General features: G+C 42.8%; 1 protein-coding gene across 1 annotated transcript in view; it reads right to left on the bottom strand.

Moving 5' to 3' along the window:
* Window positions 1-233: 233 nt before the first annotated feature.
* Window positions 234-19488, bottom strand: part of TFAP2B (transcription factor AP-2 beta) — a gene marked incomplete at both ends in the record, with an annotated part of 25622 nt that continues 6367 nt past the window's right edge. The window contains 5 exons of the mRNA XM_082481088.1: window positions 234-534; window positions 2786-2927; window positions 5634-5752; window positions 8410-8629; window positions 16737-16797. Of these exons, the coding sequence (XP_082337214.1) occupies window positions 234-534; window positions 2786-2927; window positions 5634-5752; window positions 8410-8629; window positions 16737-16797 (843 nt within the window). The remainder of the gene's footprint in view (window positions 535-2785; window positions 2928-5633; window positions 5753-8409; window positions 8630-16736; window positions 16798-19488) is intronic.

The raw sequence follows: 19488 nt of genomic DNA, 5'->3' as shown, positions 1-19488 counted from the left end.
TTGTCTTTCTTTTATTATTATTATTATTATTATTATTTTTATTATTATTATTATTTTGTCCTACCTAATAGAATTCTTCCAAAGCCCAATCCAATATTTTTAAAGCTAAAATTAAGACGGTTTTGTTTTAAAAGATTATCTCTCTCTCTTTTCTCCTTTTATTTATTTAACTTTGTTCTTTTCCTTTCTTTTTTTTTTTTTTTTTTTCCTCTCTCTCTCTCTCTCTTTCTCTCTCATTTTCTGTGTTTCTCTTCCTTGTCTCCAGTTTTACTACCTGGTCCTTCGCCAGATGTGTGCCTGTTAGCAGTGTTGTTGTTCAAGAACATCTTGTCCATGCCTTTGAGAGCTTCAGTCAGGTAGTTTTGAAGGGCCGTGAGGGCAGCGCAGATAGCGGGGGCCCCAAAGCCGTGAGTGATGAGGCTGAAGTGAGTCAAGCAGCTCTGAATGCCCGGTTCCAAAATAGGGGTGGGCCGGCTGTTTCCAATGGGCGTCCTGTCCTGGGCCAAGAGATCTGTAAATTCTTTACAAAGTTGCCTACATGGAAGAAAGAAAGGCAAAGAGAAGACAAGAGAGAGAGAAAAGCAGTGGTTAGACTCATCCCACACTTCTCCGAGACAACCAAAGTTGAAGGAAGAGGCAGATTCAGGCCAAAGCTGAGCCCAAGACCCAGGACAGGACCTTTTTGTCACCTTCCTTTCCCCCAACAGTGCTTGGGGAATGGCCATGGTGAGCCAGCAACTCCCCGATGATGTTCTTCAGGACAGAAGTTTCTGCAAATGCAGGATAATTCCAGATCTGGAGATAGAACTCTCTCCCGCAGCCACAAGGGTGCTTCTGGGGAGGTTTAGATTGGATATTGGGAAAAATTTCTTCACTAAAGGAGTTGTCAAGCATTGGAACAGGCTGCCCAGAAGAATGGTAAAGTCCCCATCCCTGCAGGTGTTTAAAAGATGTGTAGATGTAGCACTTAAGGACATTGTTTAGTGGTTAACTTGGCAGCGCTAGGTTAACAGTTGGACTCGATGATCTTAAAGATCTTTCCCAACCTAAATGCTTCCATGATTCCGAAGCACTGTGAAAACCCAGCCCTGCTTGGTGGCTCTAAAAATAACCAGCCTGAAAGGGAGATGCGCCATGGGTCTGTCAACCCCCCCATCTTCCCGGAGGCCTGACACCAAGCAGGTCCCACCAGTGATGTTCCCGAAGGAAAGCACAACCACGCACTGAGAGCTACTGGGTACCACAGGGACGTGGTACAGGGAAGGGACAAAATGAAAGCTCCTCTGCCACTGCTCAGGCCGGGCCACCTTGTCGAGAAAGAACGGGACTTTGGGAGTCCACGTTGGCTTACTCATTGCATGAGGAGCAAAGCTAGTGTTTCCTGGTTTATTTTAGGGGGTGGCATCCCAATTAACACATCAGAGTTGACATACGGCTCTTGTTTGTTTGCCTATGTCTTTGAAAAATCAGATTTGGTTTTTATAATGAATTTCCCCACACACTTTCTTTTGCATTACTCTGGTCCTAAAGGCCTTCAAGTCAACAAGTGCCCGGGCAACGTAGAAACCCTGGGGCCTGGTTGGATTCCCAAAGGAATAGTCTCTTTGAGACAGGTGCCTACCAAGAGACTGGAGAAAAAAAGGCTAGAATTAAAAAAAAAAAAAAAAAAAAAAAAGAAACCCTTAAAAAAGGCGTTCAGCTCTCATCCTCTGAAATTCTCTGAAATTCCCAGTGGGTTAAAGGTTTCAGAGGGTGGGGAAAGATAAAGGTCTACTTCTATGTGTATTATCCATTAAGAAAGTGCAAGAGAGGAAACTTTGAATTTGGAGAACAAACAGTAATGAGTCCAACATTTTACATCTTCAAAGAGCAAAGCAGGGTCTGCGAGCAATTAAAGTTCTGGGACATTAATATCTTCTGACCCTGCGGAAAAGGGCAATCAAATTCCAATCACGTCTAAAAAACATCTGGACAAATTTGAGCAAATGATTTCTCAACCCTCCATATATTTCTTTAAATTACACTGTCATCGGAGGCGAGCCACGTCCCAGAGCATGAAATAAATGAGAGCTGTTTGGGATGGCATATTTTTCTTTTTCTTTCTTTTTTTTTTTTCTTTTTTTTTTTTTTTTTTTTTTCTGGATAGATGGAGATGTGTGGAGACACACAGCGCCCATCACCTGAGCAAACTATGAAGCACCCAGTCAGTAGCACAGCCAAGTGTAAATCATCTAATACAGCACATCCACCGAGAAAGTCCCAAGGGAGAGAGATGGGTTGGGAGGATCAAACTGAGGATCGTTAGCAGTATGTGGTGGCAGGTTTTTTTTCTTTCTTTTTTTTCCCTTTTTTTTTTTTTTTTTTTTAATTAAACCGTATGGAAAAGACATTGCAATTTGGGAGCAGACAAACAGGTGTGTGTGAGCAGCAGGAGGAGGGAGGACAGACATGCTGTAGAAGTAAAATATATTTTTTCGGGCCCCTTTCCATAAAGATTTTTTAAGTGGGGGTGGCTTGGAAACGATGTACGGTAGCTTGGGAACAGTCGCCTACATCCTCTATAGGGATGGCGTGTGTTGGCAGAAACCCCACTGCAGAGAGATGCAGAGGCTATAGGGTCTACCCTATAGGGCAGTACGAGCATCCTTCATCCCCGCAGGGCCGGTATAATTTGGGGACTGGAAACTCCGTCTGCTTTCAAAAGGAGCTCAAAGGTTTAAGGAGGGGGAGGATTTTCTCGGGGGAAGGGGGTTGGGGGGGGGGGGGTAATCAACTTTGCACTCACTTTGTAGCAAGCAGCATGTTTTTCCTGGAGTGGAGGTCGCTGGGGTCCGTGTGCTGTCTGTTCAGGTACTCAGAAACAGCTTTGGCCGGGAACTCCGTTTCGCAGATGTACCCAAAATCCCGAGCTAAATGAACGGCCTCGCCTAGAGGGAAAGAGAGCGACAATTAACACCTCCGGGCACCGCCGGCCCCGGGGCTGCTGCCCACCGCTCCCTCCGGGAGAGACCGGCTCCTTCGGGCCGGGTTTAGGAACCTTCTACCATCCCTTGCACCTTAGGGACAGGCTCCAGGTATATGTTTTTCCCTCCACAAGCCCTATTTTGGGGGCAGAAGTAAGTTGATGGGACAGATTTTCAGCTGGTGGGGTTTGTCTTTGCTGCAATGGGCTTGTGATGCTGCGTGCGCATGAAGCTGATTGTGCAGAACGGTGGGAAATGTACACCCACATATACATACATACACACACATAGCATACATACACGCATACAAGCACACACACTTTCAAATGAACTGGGCCAAAAAAAAAAAAAAAAAAAAAAAAAAAGCAAAGGGAAACTTATATCCCGAAAGACAGAAGGATCCAAACTTCCTTTACACCGTTCCTCTTTTAAGAAGGCAGAACACTGTCCAAAATTTTACAGATGTGGACAGAATGTTAATATTAATGTCAGTTCTTAGCGGGACATTATAAACATACTTGTTTATACAGACACGCAGATCACTTGCATCATTATCACAATTATCGCCACATCTGTAAAATGACGGAGATAACTGCATTTACTTCTATGGAAGTTATTAATCTGCTTTCTTAACTGACCATCATACAACAGGAACTCCTCTCTGCCCGGTGGAAGGACAGCAACTAATGGCAACCTCTTCTGTGAAAAATAATAATTATTCTAACTCTAATTCTAATTGTCACTTTTCCTGCCTGCCTGGTTTCAGGTTTCTTGCCTCCAGAGGTTCGTGTCATCCAACTCCTACTGATGTACTTCATGCCACAAGAAGAAGACAGTAGCTGCAGAAAGGAGGAAAAGAGGAGGGAGGGGGGGAAAAACCTTAGACTCCAGGGGGATTCCACCAGATTATAGCTCAGCCCCTCTAGAATAAAGCATTAAACCCTTTAAAGCACAGCCTGAGGGACCAGGGGGAAGATTTCCAACACGCAAACCAGATATGTCTAATAACTCCAGGACCACATTATTTTTAACGATCAGGAGTTGCTTTCCAACGTCATCATCTGCTTTCCAAGGCTTCTCGCTAATCACCAACCCGCTTAATGAAAGCGAAGACACCCGGAGGAGCCCCGGGGGGGGGGGGGGAGGGGGGGTGTCCCCGGCGCGGTCACCCCGAGCCGGGCAGGGTCCGCCCCGGGCATCGCTCGGGTAATCCCGGCCGGGGCTGGCCGGAGCCTTTCTGCTCCCGGCGATATAACAGCAGCAATGCTAAAGCCTGGCTGGTGACAGGGGAAAAAGAAAAAAAAAGAAAAAAAAGAAAAAAAAAAAAGATAAATCTCCAGCAGGTGCAGCCTCTTCCAAAAGGAGGGAGCTCTCTCTCAAGGGAAACTGTTGATTTGTAAGGAAATCAGGGGAGAGGAGGGTAATGTACACCTCGCTACACATTTAATATAGATTTTAGCATCACTATAGAACCCCACAAGGTTTTGAAGCTCAAGCCAGCTTCGGGGAAGGGCTGATTTTGCTGTCAGTAGGGTGCCCCGGTTTTCACACACGCAGCGGGGGTGATGCTGCACTGAGCCCGGTGTTAAAGGGCAGTTGTCACACCCGAAACGCTTCACGTCTCCTATAGCGCGACCCTATAGCCGCAACCTAACGCTGTGCTTTGCATCCCCGGTATACCCTATATGCGGGTACCAGGAGGAGCTCCTTTCCACCAGCCCCCGTCTTTTGGCGAGCCCGCCTTCAGCTCCGCACGCGGTAAGGTCTTATCGCTCACATAACTCAATCAAACGAGTTGAAAAGTTAATATCTAGCACAAATGTTTATGCATGCTTATATGCAGAAGAGATAAGTGGATTATTTATACGCCTTTCGGTGTGTATGTGTAATGTAGATACATATAATTCATAATTGCATCCGTACTATTCCGGTTATGTTTCTTGGAGAAGGTCCAACTTCTCTTAGCACATATCCTAAACATATTAGTGGCTCTAAACTTTACTTTTCAGTACAGTAACAATAAATCAAAGAAACACGCCGAACACACCAAAAAGACGTTAGTCGACTTCAAATAGCTTGTCTCTTTGTTCAGTTCTAGCCAAGCCACCTGAAGGTAAACCACGCTCTGCGACTCTGAAATTGCTCTGCCTTCTTTAAGGAATATAAAAATTAAAAATCTGTATTATTTTTCCTCATTGTGCGTCCTGTAGTGGCCATAAATAAGCTCGGGAGGAGCGAATTAGCGGGAGGATGGAGTAGACGTAGAGTCGGAGAGCACAGGCTGGAAACGAAGAAGCAATGAGGGATGGGGCTGCCCTGCAGAATCACACACGTATATACATACATATATACCCATATACACACACACACAACCTCATTCTTGCCACCAAGACAGATCAATGACCCTCCAGCCAGTGACTTCATTTTGGAGCATGGGATCCTTAACCGTGTCGGTGTTCATCCTAACCCGCCCTGAATTTCACCTCTGCAAGTTTTTTGGTATTTGTTTTTGGGTTTGTGGTTTTTTTTTTTTTTTTTTTTTTTTTTCCCACCTGATCCCGGAAGTGGGGGGTTGTTTTATTTTATTTTATTTTATTTTTGGTTCGGAAAATGTCAGACAGGAGTTCAGAGCAGGCAGGGGTGTGAAGGGACCTGCGACCCTCGGCTTACCTTCCACCAGGGAGGTGAGTAAAGTGACATTTGCGGCCTTACGCCTGCCGGCTGGTAAATTCAAACCGATTTTTTCTAGCCTTTCTCGCAAAGATCTCCCCCCGTTTTTCGATTTGGCTCTAGAATTGCAAAGAAATTAACATCGTGATTAACCCCGCAGTGTTCCTGGAAGAAACGTTTAGTCTGTGCAGTCAGTGGAGCCTGGGAGGGTTTTTCATTCGACGTTAAAGGACTTTGGGTGTGTTGATTTCTGCTCGGGTTTGCTGAGATTTGCTTAATTTCTCCCAGGGGTGGGAGTGGGGATGAACCCATTTTTCTGACTATTTTACCCAGGGAAATCAATTAATACCAGATAGCAATAATTAATGGACAGGGTTCTGATCTAGAGATCAAATGGGTTCCTATTGTATGACACTAAGTCATGATAGGATGGAGTGAGGAGATGAGTAGAAAGGTAGAGGAGAATTAAATCCTCAATTATTTCAGAAAAGAGCCAGAATGAGAAGAATAATGAAGGGGGTACCCCCTCAAAAAAAAAAACAAAAAAAAAAAAAAAAAAAACAAAACCAAACCTGAAAGGCTCGAAGGGAGAATGTGTGTGGCTCTGGATAAACAGAAAAGGAGGAAAATATTTATGAAAAATTCAGGAACCATTTCGGGCGTGTAAGTGTGTTCTTGTGCGGAAAGGCGATGCTGAGAGGAAGAGTTCACCCGAAGGCGGGGTGCGTTATACAGGGGGAATTGATTGCCCGAGGGAAGATTTGAATATCTGTCGGAGGTTACTGATAAGGACAATAAAAGGATGAGGGAGCTATAGGTGGGAAATACAGAGCTATTGTTCGGACGCCTATACATATGTAAACCCCCAGGGATGAAATCTTGCCACCTTCGAAATCAGGGAGAGTTTCGACACGAAGATCGAAGTCCACCCCAAAAATCTCTTAAGTTCTTACTTAAAATTTGTTTAAGAATTAACAGTTACACTTAGCGAAAGGAAACCAGGAACGCCAGAGAAGCCAGACTGGCTTCCCACTATTTTATATCCGAGTAAATAGGGTTAGATGGTAAAATTGCCAAGAGATCAGCTTTCTACATTTCATCTACTCTGAACCAAAAGCTTGTCTAAAATTTAGATGCAAGATAGGAACTGAAGTCAGCAGCAGCCAATGATTATGGCTTGGGCCATCTCCAGAAATCCACTGAAGTTCAATAATGATGTTTCTTTACCTTGATAATTATATTTTCTACAGTGCATCTCTCAGATGTTCTCCCTGCTCCATTTGTAGCTGTACAGAACGAGCAGGCAGGTTTGCATCTGTAAGTAAAAATCGCTGCTGCTCTCACTGGCAAGGATCACAGCTGAACAATGATTACAGACATTCACGTGGAACAGCGTCTATTTTAGGAGACCCTAATTCTCACGTGTATTTTTGGGTGACTGACTGCATGTAGCAGGACTTTCCCCCTCCTCTCCAGACACGGAGCTGGAGCCCCTGACGTCATCACAGATTTTTTTTTTTTCAGGGAAAAAAACCCCAAACAACACAACAAACAAACAATAACTCGATTTTAAAGCACCTTAGAGTCAACGCTGCCCAGTCGCTGCTACAGAGGTTGGAAAGATATTTCCTCCTCTAAGATTAGTAACTTTTAAACATGATCTGAAATTTATTCGGAGCCAAATTAATTGCATTTGCTTCTGTTTCGAAGTTATGTTTTATTTTCCAGTTTGGCGTATACCTCACGCGTAGAAAACGAAGCCTTATCCCCCCAGCTTTCCATTGGCTCGAGTGAACTGGTACCTCAGACCCTATAATCACTTCTTCTCTGTTCTGACCGGAGATGGAGCCTTAGCTCACCTTTCTTGTAGGCAAGTCATACTGACAATTCACAGTCACTGTCGAGAAGCTAAAGGCCTTTCTCCCTGATAGTCTTTCCATCTGGTGAACTCGGAGCTTAAGTTCTTGTTGCCGGTACCTAAAAGCACAATCTCCCACTTCGTATGATGGAGCTGCAACCAGGCCTCCAGGTTATCCCTTGCTCCTCATTTCCCTCAGTACCAGTAAGGTCAACCCTTTTGAGGTCTTCAGCGAAACCCCCCAGGTCATTAGTGGGTGATTTGCACAAATGTTAAACACCAAAGGCCGGAAGACCAACTGTAAGTAATTCCTTTAGCAACTTTCTCTAGATGAAGCACTACGTTTCTGACTTTCAGAGCTATCTGTTGACGGCTTTTCTTTAGTCAGGTACTTATCTACCTTACAGGTTGCCTATTAATCCCCTGGCAATTTTAATAATGTCCTGTGTGGCACCATGTTAATTGCCTTATCAAGGAACCTCACAGATTTCTTTTTGAAATCCCTAGCAATACCTCGGGTCCTGAAATACACCAGGTTCATCCCGCAACATCTAACTGCCACATGCCCATCACGGCATTTTGTTCCGTCCGTTTGCTAAGAAAGAAGTGGGAGGGGGAGGAGAAAAGATAGAAAGGGTGTGCGTGTACAGGAATGAAAAAAACTTCTTGCCACAGTTCCTTCATTTTGAGATGCTTTGATAGAGAACGTACGAGGCCAGATCTTTCTGTAGTCACCACAACTTCATCTCAATGTCTGAATACAGCCTGTTTTCACCTTACCCTGAACATTACACACACATGGTTTGACAGTAAGATTAATGCATATTTACAGTCATCTTTACCATTGACCAAATATTTCTGGGGCATGCACGGGGGCCCACACACGGGCATGTTCACACACCCGCCCCAGCCTCTTACCTTCTAAGTACTCCTCCTAGGAGGGATGCATTCAGACACTCTGGAGGAGAAAGGCGTCTTTGAACTTCTCCCACAGTTACTTTATACTTTGAAGTTGAACTAAGCAAAGACAAGCGGCCGGGTACAGAGCAAAACACCTCTCCGGTATTGACTGAAATTCCACCCAGGAAGCCATCTTTATTCATCATCAAAGAAGTAACAGATTTTGGAGGAACCGGAACTGGAGAAAGAAAAGGGGAAGAGGGGAGAGAGAAAACGTCACACCACGAAGGAGCACAGGACAACCACAGTCTCTCTGACATGCACAGAACAGCAAAATGAAAGGGAATTTTGAATCTCTGGCTACTTCCAGCAACCTAAAGGGTGCTGCTCCCCCAACCTCTAGGAAACTGCTCCATGGATGATGGATGGAGAGAAGGGTGGTGCAGTACAGCCTCTATGCAGGGTTTGATCATTGGGAAATAAAATACATATTGGCAAGCACCTGGCAACTTTCGGGTTTGAGCCTGTGTCTCACCCAGAGCCCCCCGATGCCTTTTGTACAACGGACAGCGCCTTTCTGGAGGGGAGAAAAAAAGGAAAATTTACTTTTTTTTTTTTTACTAATGTTTCCATTACCGCTAAGCTGAGCCAGGAATAAATTCACTAGACGAAGGGAGTTGCTGTCTTAAATAAGTATCAAGGCTGGAGGATACAGCAACCAGAAGACAGCTCTGTTATTGCTTTGTGTTTTTATTAAGTCTGGTTTATGAAATAAAATGAGTCTTTTCCTTCAGAAAAATGAACACTAGAAAAAAAAAAAAAAATCTGATCTAACCATGGTGTTCTCCACCTTGATCATATTGTGCTGTCCGTGAAGTAGTGGGAACTCTCCCACCCCTAAAGAAAGCTGATTTAGTTACCGTAACACATATTTAAAGGAAGTTATGGGGGGGAAATCAAAACAAAACCATAAAGCAAAACTAAACAAAATAAAACCATGTTATTCTCTCCACGATAAAAGGAAATATTTCTTTACTCTGAGAAACTAGTGAGGCTATTTTAAGAGTAACCAAGGGGATTACAAGGAGCAAATTCCTATAATAGCAACCAGACGCACTCGGAAATAAACAAAAAAATAAAATTGGCTAAACTAAAAATGAGAGCAATTCCCCCGTGACATTAATTTTGTTTACAAATGAACTTAAATAGCTCTCTCATAATTGTGTGTAACCGTTATGATTTACAGCAGGTGCTCTAATCAATCAACCAATCGCTTTAATTTATAGGGAGCCTCGCTGCATTTTCCCAGTTGTTTCATTTCTGCAAGTAATTGATAACAAACCGTACTTAAGGTATGTTTTATGCAGGAGTTAATAAGAGCTGACAGCTGCTACTGCTGCTTCCTCTCGGAATCGCGGCAACACGCCTTTCCTTATAGAAAATATACTCCGAAATTGGGGTGGGTTTTTTTGCTGGTGGTAGAGTCCTGGCAGTCCAGCGGGCATGTTTCAGAGGAGAAGACTAATTGATTACACACCCTCGTCGAGCAGATACTACTTCACAGTCTCCCATTTCCACTCAATCAATTGCAAAACCAATTCGGCAAATAATAGGGTTCTATTATGCACATATGCCAGCTATTTAGGTAGTTATAATACATGTCAGTTAAGTCATAAAAACCCTGTTTATTTGCAACATATCTGGAGAATCAAACCATTAGGGTTGAGGGGGATATTTAAGTCGTCTGGAGCTGCTAAACAATAAGATCGGGTATCCTAATATATTACCAAGTGCTAACTACTGGGCAATTGCCAATTTTATAACCTCAGTGTATGGAATAGACACAACCGTGTTTCACTGTTTTTATTACAGATCATTTCCTACTGCCAGACCAGACCCCCACAATAAAAGCTCTATAACAGCTAAAAACCAAAAGGCATGTCGATTGTAGATATACATATTGCTTCATATGCCATGTATATATTCTCCAGTATAAACAAATTATTTTGAGTGGCTTTACTTCAGGGAATCGGAAAGTGAAATGGATTCCTATTCCTCTATTATTTTTAGTTAGGCACTTTATGCAGCTCATAAAGGCGGTTTCAAATAGTTTGAGAACGACACAGAAACAGTTATTAAAGAGTTAGAGGCCCGCTCCTGCTTTCGTTGCTATTAATAGGATTATTTTTTTTTTTTTTTGCCATTGATTCTATAGGAAAAGACTCGTTTGGGGTATCAGAGGTAGCACTGGCAGAGAAAAAAAGAAGTGTCCTTCTCTTTTCCCCCACTATACACAGATATATCACTTATTTCATGCACGATGTTCTGCAAAGCCATTCGAGTGCAGCATCGAGAAGAAAAGTTAAATAATAATTTAAAAAAAAAAAAAAAGTTAGATTAAAGCAGTGCCACCAGCCTGATTTTCATGACTGGCATTTTTTACTTCGGATAAACACACAGGCTCAGTGGTTCGAGTACACCTTTACAGTGGCTATATTTAGCGACCAGTTTATCAGGTCACTGTCCAGTGAACTGAGAAATTAAACAAGAGGCAGCAATTCCACGACCATCTGATCTTAGTCCAAACTCACTAAAGAGCGAGGGACCCGTGCAATGCTTAAATGTACCTCACCCCACTCGCTTTGGCCTTTTGGAGCGCTCCTTACATTAGTTAACCTTTGAAATATGGATTTTCAAGTGCTCGGTTTTTTGGTTTGGGTTGGGTTGTTTTTTGGGTTTTTTTTTTTCTGTTTGCAGATTGCTTTTGGGGAAACAGGCTGGCTCCCTTCCCTGCTATGCTGAGAGCTCCTCAGCTTTTCTTCCTACCACTGCCTCCTTGAAAAAGACCGTGTGAACATACCCATCAGTTGGAGTCTAATAACTCTAAACCCATTTTAGAAGCTTACCAGGCGGTGTAAGCATATCTATTGCAATTTCATAGCTTCAGAGAGATGTATTCTATCTAGACTCTATATCTTCTGTAAATTACCTAATGCTGCCTCAAAAAAGTGTTTGCCACGGAATGAATTATCTCTATCTATATCGTATCTATATGTTTATCATGGCTATAGCTTTTCAGATATAGCCCAGACTTTGCCAGAGATAATATAACGTGGAGGTTTTAGTGGGTGAAGAGATATACACGTCCGTGTGTGCAGCTGCATGTGTCAAATCCCTGCGTATATGTAAATAAACAATAATGCACAGTATATTTTCAGTCGATGTCAACTTTCCCAGTTAGTTAAGGATTGCCATAACTGCTGAAATAATCCAGAATAACCCACACGGATATGCGCAGCGTCCCCACTACTTGTGCTTTAACTTTATCCCATTTAGTTCTTGTTATCCCCAGTAGAAACGATTCGATATTCTTTCTTTCCCAAACTCTGTTTGCTGTGCGTATGTGAGCTCTCACAGATACATAAGTCCCCCTCCAAAATCTCTGCTTTCTCTTTCTTTATTTCTCTCTCCCTCTCTCCTTGCTCTCTTTTTTCTCTCCTTTCTCCTTTTCTCTCCCCCTTTCTCTTTCCTATTTTTTTTTTTTTGTGTGTGTGTGTGTCTTTCTCCTCCTGTGGTTACTTCCAGCCTCTTTGTCATTTCTCCCTCTTCCATTTCTCTTCAGCTTATCAATAAAGCGGGAGAGCAACAGTAGCCGCTTGATTTGTTAGTAATTATAAGCATACTGTTCCTGCAAACGGGATCTCTAGATGAGTGAGATCGCTTTAAAACGACAGCAGGAAATGGTGGGGAAATGGAGCATGGCGAAACTCAGCGTGAAGCTTTCAGTTCTTTACATGTTTACAATTTTCTGTGCATACATTAAGTCTTAGGGTTTGGGGGGTTGTGTTTTTTTTTTCTTTTTTCCTTTTTTTTTTTTTTTTCTTTTTTCCTGGTGGTGGTGGTTCTCTGTTGGGTTGACACTCCACAAACGCGTGAAAACGCGCACAAATGCGCACGGGCAAGAGGAAATGGAAATAAAAGGGCATTTCAACACTACAAATAAACAAATAGATAGGATTATATCTTGAAAATAGCTGAATAACGAGGCTCTAAGCTATGGGTATCGTTGCAATAACCCTGATGAATAATATGATGGTCGATCAATCAATCAATCAATAAATCAGAAGAAATAATCCTTATATATCTTACTGGCAAATGTCATGGACAAACTTATTACTAATGAGCTATCAAACTGCCTCCAAATCTTTTTATCTGCCTATTGGGCCTGAAATGAGCAAAAAGTTCTTTGTCTGTTTTAACACCAGGACTTTCTTGTTAATGATGATTTGATCTGACTTTGTAGCCTGGAAAGTCCAGGGTCAACGTCTTACTAATTGTCACTAAAAGGGTCCGTTCTTATTTTAATTTTAATGAATAAATACAGAAGTGTGTGTTCATGTCCCCTTCCCTCCTGTCCCTCTCGTCTCCTCCTCTTCCCCCCTTTTCCCCCTCTCCTCCACCGCAGCCCCTTTTCCCTGAAAACCGGGAGTACATTTCAAAGTGAAATGTATTCCCTCCAAAATTGCTTTGCATTCAATTAAAGGGGATCATAAGGTTCAGCGGGTAACCCAGGGAAAAGCACGAAACTGCGTGGCAGCGAAGCAACATCTCCGATTCCCAGATCTATCACCTGAAAAGCTGAGGCCAGAGTGATTTTCCAGTTAATCATTTATCCGCTTACTTCAAGAAGAGGGGGGGAGGAATCTTATGCTGTATTATTAAGAGTTAAAAAAAAAAAAAATAAAAAATTAAGACACCTCCTTTCATAAGTTTCTTTATGAACAATAGAGCGTGTTCGGAAGGAGACAATGAATTGAGGTGTTGGGGTTAAAGTGGCCTTTCGTGCTAAATCAGATGTGCGTGTGCGGACGATCGTCAGACACAGCTGAAAGTAAATAAATACATCAGGATGATTTTAAGGTCACTGACTGTGCCCCAGGGTCACAAAAAAATTAACTTGGGACTCGGGCCACGCAAGATTTTGCAAGACGACAACTCCTTTCGCCAGAGACGGTGCCAAGCAAATTTCGGATGAGCAGTTGACAAGGGGACCCGATCTTTTCTTCCTACCGCACGGCAAACCTTGCCTTCATCTCAGCAGAAAGCGAGGGAAAGGCCTCAAAACGTGCAGCCGGTAAGCTCTCAAAGCCGAGTTGAATCTGGTATTAATGCTCTTGGTGATTATTATCATCTTGATGATTTATCTGGCTCCCTACCTCCCACTTCCACCACCCAAATCTTAATGGAACTAGGAGTTAACGATGATTTTTTAATGTCTCGTTGGATTTTTAGACTGTTAATGTACCGCATCCTTCTCATTATTAGTTTATTGATTGTTCATTGACCAGCCCCCTTCAAATCGTATTAACCACCCTCTGCCACTTTAGATTAGGAGAGTTTAAAAAGCACCTTTCATTATTTCACCGCCACCACCACCGCCACCGCCGAGTTCAGCCTTGGTAGCTTAATGCTCGCTCTAATGGGGCAGCTAAGAGACGAGGGGCCACGGTCCCTGCCTATTGCATTAATAGCTCAAAGGGGGCTAATACAGAAAATTAGCCTTAAACGAGCTCTGGAGATCTCCAAATGAAAGAGCCATTTATCACGCTGGCTACCTTCACTCCACTCGTTTGCTCTCTCTACTGGGAACAACTCATTTCCTCTTAACTAAATTACTTCAGAAATGTCAAGTAAGCTCAGATAGCAAACATAACAAGAGGCTGTGTATGTGTAATCTATTGTGCGGGATCGATACGCGAGATAAATCGATAGCCGTGTATGAATCCCTATATAATTTCCTTAATATTTTTGGCAATCCTTTTGCATAGAGAGATAATTCCCTCTGCAGGCCTGGAAGACCATAAAAGAAACAGACACTTACAGCCCGGATGATATAATGACGTTTAGACTTCAAGTCCACATCACGCTTTTCCCACTACGGTGTAATTAAAGCATTTTAGGCACTGAACTAGGTCTTGGTGCAATGGACCCCCTCCAAGCCTCGTCTAGCAAATCTGTATTGCGGGGAGTGCTCCACTGCACAAAAATCGGTCAATGTCTGCCTGTCTGTCTACTCCATCCGCCCACAATAACGACTCACGGAGTTCAAATAACTTATTCTCACTTCAAAGTACATCCTCACAGCGACAAATTGCAGGGAACAAAGCGAAATTGATGCCGAACCCTCTCTGTGTTGCTCCTTCTCTCCTCCTGATTAAATATTGTCTGCCACGAATGCGACCTACTATTTATCACCCACTTCTCTTCCTCCGCACCCAGGAAAGTCGCTGTGCCAAAAAGAAACTGAGCTCACGATACTCCTTTATGCTGGAAAGTTTCTTCGAGCTCAGCATTACTTCTGAGGAAGAAAACGCTCCTACGGTGACTTTAAAACAGCTGCAGACGAATCTCAGGGTCTTTTTTAGCAGCCTAATTTCCAAAGTGCATGTGTGTCCTGTTCATCATGGAGAAACTCGGAGTATCCCTTCCTATGGCTGCAAATAGGCACATGTAATCCCACCTATGTGGGAGCGGGGGTGAGGCAGCTGCTCGACCTGGGGCTGTTGCCATGCCCATAACACAATAAGCACACCTCAATTTATACCTAATATATATTATTATTATTATTATTAACATTCGCGTTTCAGCGCTACTCGCTGTCTAACCGCACCACTCAGCGTGCACATTAAATGTCTCTGCTGTCCTCGTCATCTGAAGGAGGGAAAGACACACAGAGGGGGGTCTTGGGGAGGTGGGGGGTAGGTAAAGAAGAGCATTTTGGACTGGGTGATCAACAGAAGAAGGTTGTGCGAGAACAAAAAAAAAAAAAACAAACAAAAACCAACAAACCAAAACAGATTGCGAAAGGAAAATGCGAGCACGGACCAACGTTCGCAAGAAGTCTCTCGACCACAAATCAAGAACCAATTAATCAAATACACCCAAGAGGAAACATCGTGTATGAGGTGTCAAGCGGGGGTGGGGATGGGAGGAGGGGGAGGAGAGTGAGGAAAAAAAAAAAAAAAAGAAGAAAAATACAACCAGACGGCTACAGACCCTGAGCACAAAACCTACTAAACATGCAAACTGAACTAAAACAGAAGAAACAACTTCTTCCTTTTTTTTTTTTTTTTTTTTTTTTTTTTAAGGTAAGTAATTTTCAGTTTCTCAAAAACACCTTCCACTTTTCAACCGGTGGGCATAAATCGTGGTGCAAAATGGGCTTTAAGTTTTCGTCCATCCTCCCTCAAATAACAAGAACTTGATCGTATGTATATGCGGAGAGAGAGACTGTACATGAAGATTTAAATTAAAAAACAATAAACACACGGAAGGACCTCATGCTGCCTTGAACACATTTTAAATAAACACCTTCCCTGTTATTTTGCTTTAGATTCTAAAAGATCATCTCCATTAAAGTATTTGTGCGCATTTGACAAATAATAAGGTCCTGGAGATAAGGGCTGTTGATAGTCAGCATAAGGGACAGCATTTCTGAGCCTCATCTCTGGTACTTAAAATTGAATCTAGAAATAGAAACTCCTTAGATAATTAAAGATAGCTTTCCCTACATTTGCAGTGTGTGATCTGTTTAATGTCTATCAGCATAACACAACACTAATCGCCAAGCATCTTCGAGTGACTGTCAGAGAAATGTAAAAAAAATTAAGCAGCTGCAATACGCCCAAAATGAGTTATTGTAATTACATTTAATTAGTTTAATTAGTTAATTATTTTGCTTACAGCTGTACAAGAGACTGCAAACATTTGTTAATATCACATTCCCTTTAACAGTATGGGGTGATTCTGCAGTTACACTAAATCATGTGCGCATATGTAGAAAGATTTAAAAAATGGGCATGGGGAAGGGGGGATTCTTGGAGGAAAGGGGGAAGGAGGTCGGGGCTGCCTTTCCACAGGCATTTATTCCTCTCCCCTTCACGTCTGATTCTCCTGGGAAACGTATTTAAGCCCCAAAGGGAAACAACCCCCTTCCCCCATTAAAAGCCAAGGGGTCCCCATCGAGGACTACTGCGGGGGGGGGGGGGGGGGAGGGAGGAGGAAGAGGAGGGGGCCCGTGGAAACTGCATTTGAGCATGGGGTGCTCCATTAGAGAGCATTTGTGTAATTAAACCCTTTGAAGGACGGGGGAGGGGGGATCTCAACTCTCACTTTCACATCTCTTTTCCTTTTCCCTTCACTCTATCTGCCGATCCAATCAACTCTTCATCTCGCTGCCATGTATGTCTGCTTCCCGGGTAAATTAATTGCCCCAAAGTAAAAATATATCATGAAGATATTGCTACACAGTAAAAGTTTGTCTAGCTTGTTGGAATAATCCATACCTTTTTTAATGACAGACTGGTCCAATAAGTTCATACCGCTGTTATTGGCATCTTCAACTGACTGTGGATATAAAAACATCACTATTCAAATTGACTGGATATTAAAGAATCGCGTACATAAATCATGTCATTCCAAACTGGAGTTTCTGTTATTTCCATTTATATTAATTCACTAGGGGAGGAGATATATATATATATTTTTTACTGTTATTATTATTCCCCGAAATCGACAAGGAAATGAAATTCTTACAAATTATATAGTCTTCTAATAAAAAAAAAAAAAAAAAAAAAGAGGTGTGAAGCATATGGGGTGCAATACTGGTTTTGTTATCTTACAAACCATAGATATCACACAGACTCCTTTGCATTCGATAAAGCTTTATATTTCTTCCTTTGAAAATCTGGCAATTTGGCAACATCTGCAAGATCTATTGCTTGACATAAATGAACACGATTAAGGACAACTTAAATTCTCCCTCCCCTTTCCTTCCCCCCCCCCCCACCCTTTTTTTTTTTGTTTGTTTGTTTAACCCTGCTACATCTTAATAATTCAAGGGCCATTTACTTTTTATATATAATAGTTTACATTATGGACTTTTAATTAAAGCCTGAGCAATTCGGAGTGCAGCGCAACGCCCACATCGTATTAGGGTACAAGCAGAAAGAGATTTACAGCTCCCGAGGTTCCTTCCATGTCCTGGATCAGTGAGGAGGGAGGGGGAGCAGGAATATACATTATCAAAAGTATGAACTATTAAATTGGTTGCCTAGAAAAAGTATCCTGGTATCTTTTTCAAAGCCTTTTCTTTCCCTTTTTATTCCCCCCCCCTCCCCTGTTTTTTTCCTTTCTTTCCAGCCCGCTTAGGAGCACACCTGTTATTATAGCATTAACTTCTTTAGCAGGGAAGAGAACAAAGGCAGGCGCAGAGGACAGAGCAAATGTTGGGTTTCGTTTCTCAACACGAAAGTGGGATACACAAAATAAATAATAATAAAAAAAAAACAACCCCAAACAAACAAATATTACCTCTGAATCTGCGGTCGGCACAGCAGAATCATCTCCCAAAGAGAAGAGGTGTCGTAAGAGTAATTTATTGCAGAATTACGACAGATTCCGTTTTAAGGTAAATTCTGGTTTTCAGAGAAAGGGAGGACCTGGGGGTTTCTCGTGGTGGTTTTTTTTTTTGTTTTTTTTTTTTTTTTTTTTTTTCTTTCTCATTACTATATAGGGTTTTGGGGGTTTTCCGGGTTATTGTGTATTTGAGGAGTTGTCACTTCCCCCCCCCCCGATAAGGAAAACATCTTTACAGTAAAGCAATGATTTTCTTTCCTATTATTTTAATTTTATCTTTGCTGCACCGAGAGGCTGAATTTATCCGGATCCAGCCCTTATCTCCGGCTCTCTCTCTGCTCAGCAGAGACGTTCCAGATGGAAGATGATTTAGAAGAAAATTACATCTCCCAAAATGTGACGGAACCGTATTTTCTGTGAGGTCTTGCCTTGCATTTTCCTTGAATCCCACTCACACGAGCGCCCACAGACACACACAGTGGTTCCTTACGTCGTGTGTTTGTGCATGGCTGTGTCTCTCCCTCATAATCAATAGGCTGCATACCTAAAGGGCACAAAAAATCAAATTGCAAAGTCTTCCCTCCTTTCCCTGAGCAGCTCCCGAAGAGGATGATGAGCAAATCCTGCAGCCTGCTGGAGTGCATCGTGGTGCACCTCGATGGCACAGAACTGGAGGTAAATATGAAACGCCATCTCTCCTTTTCTCTCTCCCCCCTCCCCATCCCACCTTATCTCTGGAGTTTGTGGTTGCGCACACGCTTTATGTGTGTGCGTGCACTCCGCTCGCTCATCAGCAACTGGGTTAGTTGTTGTAGTTAATGAGAAGAGTCCTGTCTGATTTTCTATCTAATTACGCCCTCCTGCTGGGTTTTTGTACAGGATATTCGCTCAGCATGCTGGCAGTTAATAGTCACAGAGAGGATCGTAAAGATTTAATTAGGACTGCATGCGGAAACGTGGAAAAACAACTCAGACTTTTAATTACTAGACTTCTTTAGTTAAAAGTGATACCAGGGGTTACTTTATAAGAGACTTGCGTGTTTTGGTGCAACTTAACTTTCCGTTCTCTAGTTAGCGCGGAGGAGCGCGGACGCAGTGGGAGCGAGGAGGAGGAGGAGAGGAGGAGGAGGAGGAGGAGGAGTGGAGGTGTGTGTGCAGGGAGGGGTAAGGTGATGAGTTTTCAGATATACTTCGAAAATCTAGAGAGGAAGATTCCCCTCCCTCCCCTCCTCAATAATCTGACAGCACGGAGCTTCCTGTGCACCACATATATATACATATGTATATATATACACACACCTTATTCAACATCTATGGATATATCTGAAAGAAAACCCTAAATATTGGTCTGTTTGTTTTCCTTAAAGAGCCTAAAGAGTCTGAATTTCCCCCTGTATATTTCTTTATAATATCTTTTATTAGTATACCCTGTTTTTGCTTAGCTGGTGTGTTGGGGGAGGGGGGGGGGGCGGATATCTGGGGGTGCAGTGCTGTTTTTCAGAGTCGTTACTAGACGACGCCAATTTGTTTCCAAGAAGTAGGTCTTGGCTTCTTCTGTTCCTGTCCGAGGGCTGTAAATCTCAGATTGAGAATTCCTCTCCAAAGGGGCAGCAATAGCAATACAAGTCGTCCTGTTTACAATAACAGAGCGCGATCCGTGTTACAATCACTTAATTCCTA

This window comes from Vanellus vanellus (genome assembly GCF_965231255.1).
Source record: "Vanellus vanellus genome assembly, chromosome: 3".
Classification (NCBI taxonomy): domain Eukaryota; kingdom Metazoa; phylum Chordata; class Aves; order Charadriiformes; family Charadriidae; genus Vanellus; species Vanellus vanellus.
Note: the sequence above shows the minus strand (reverse complement) of the source record. Positions and strands in the feature narration are given on the sequence as shown.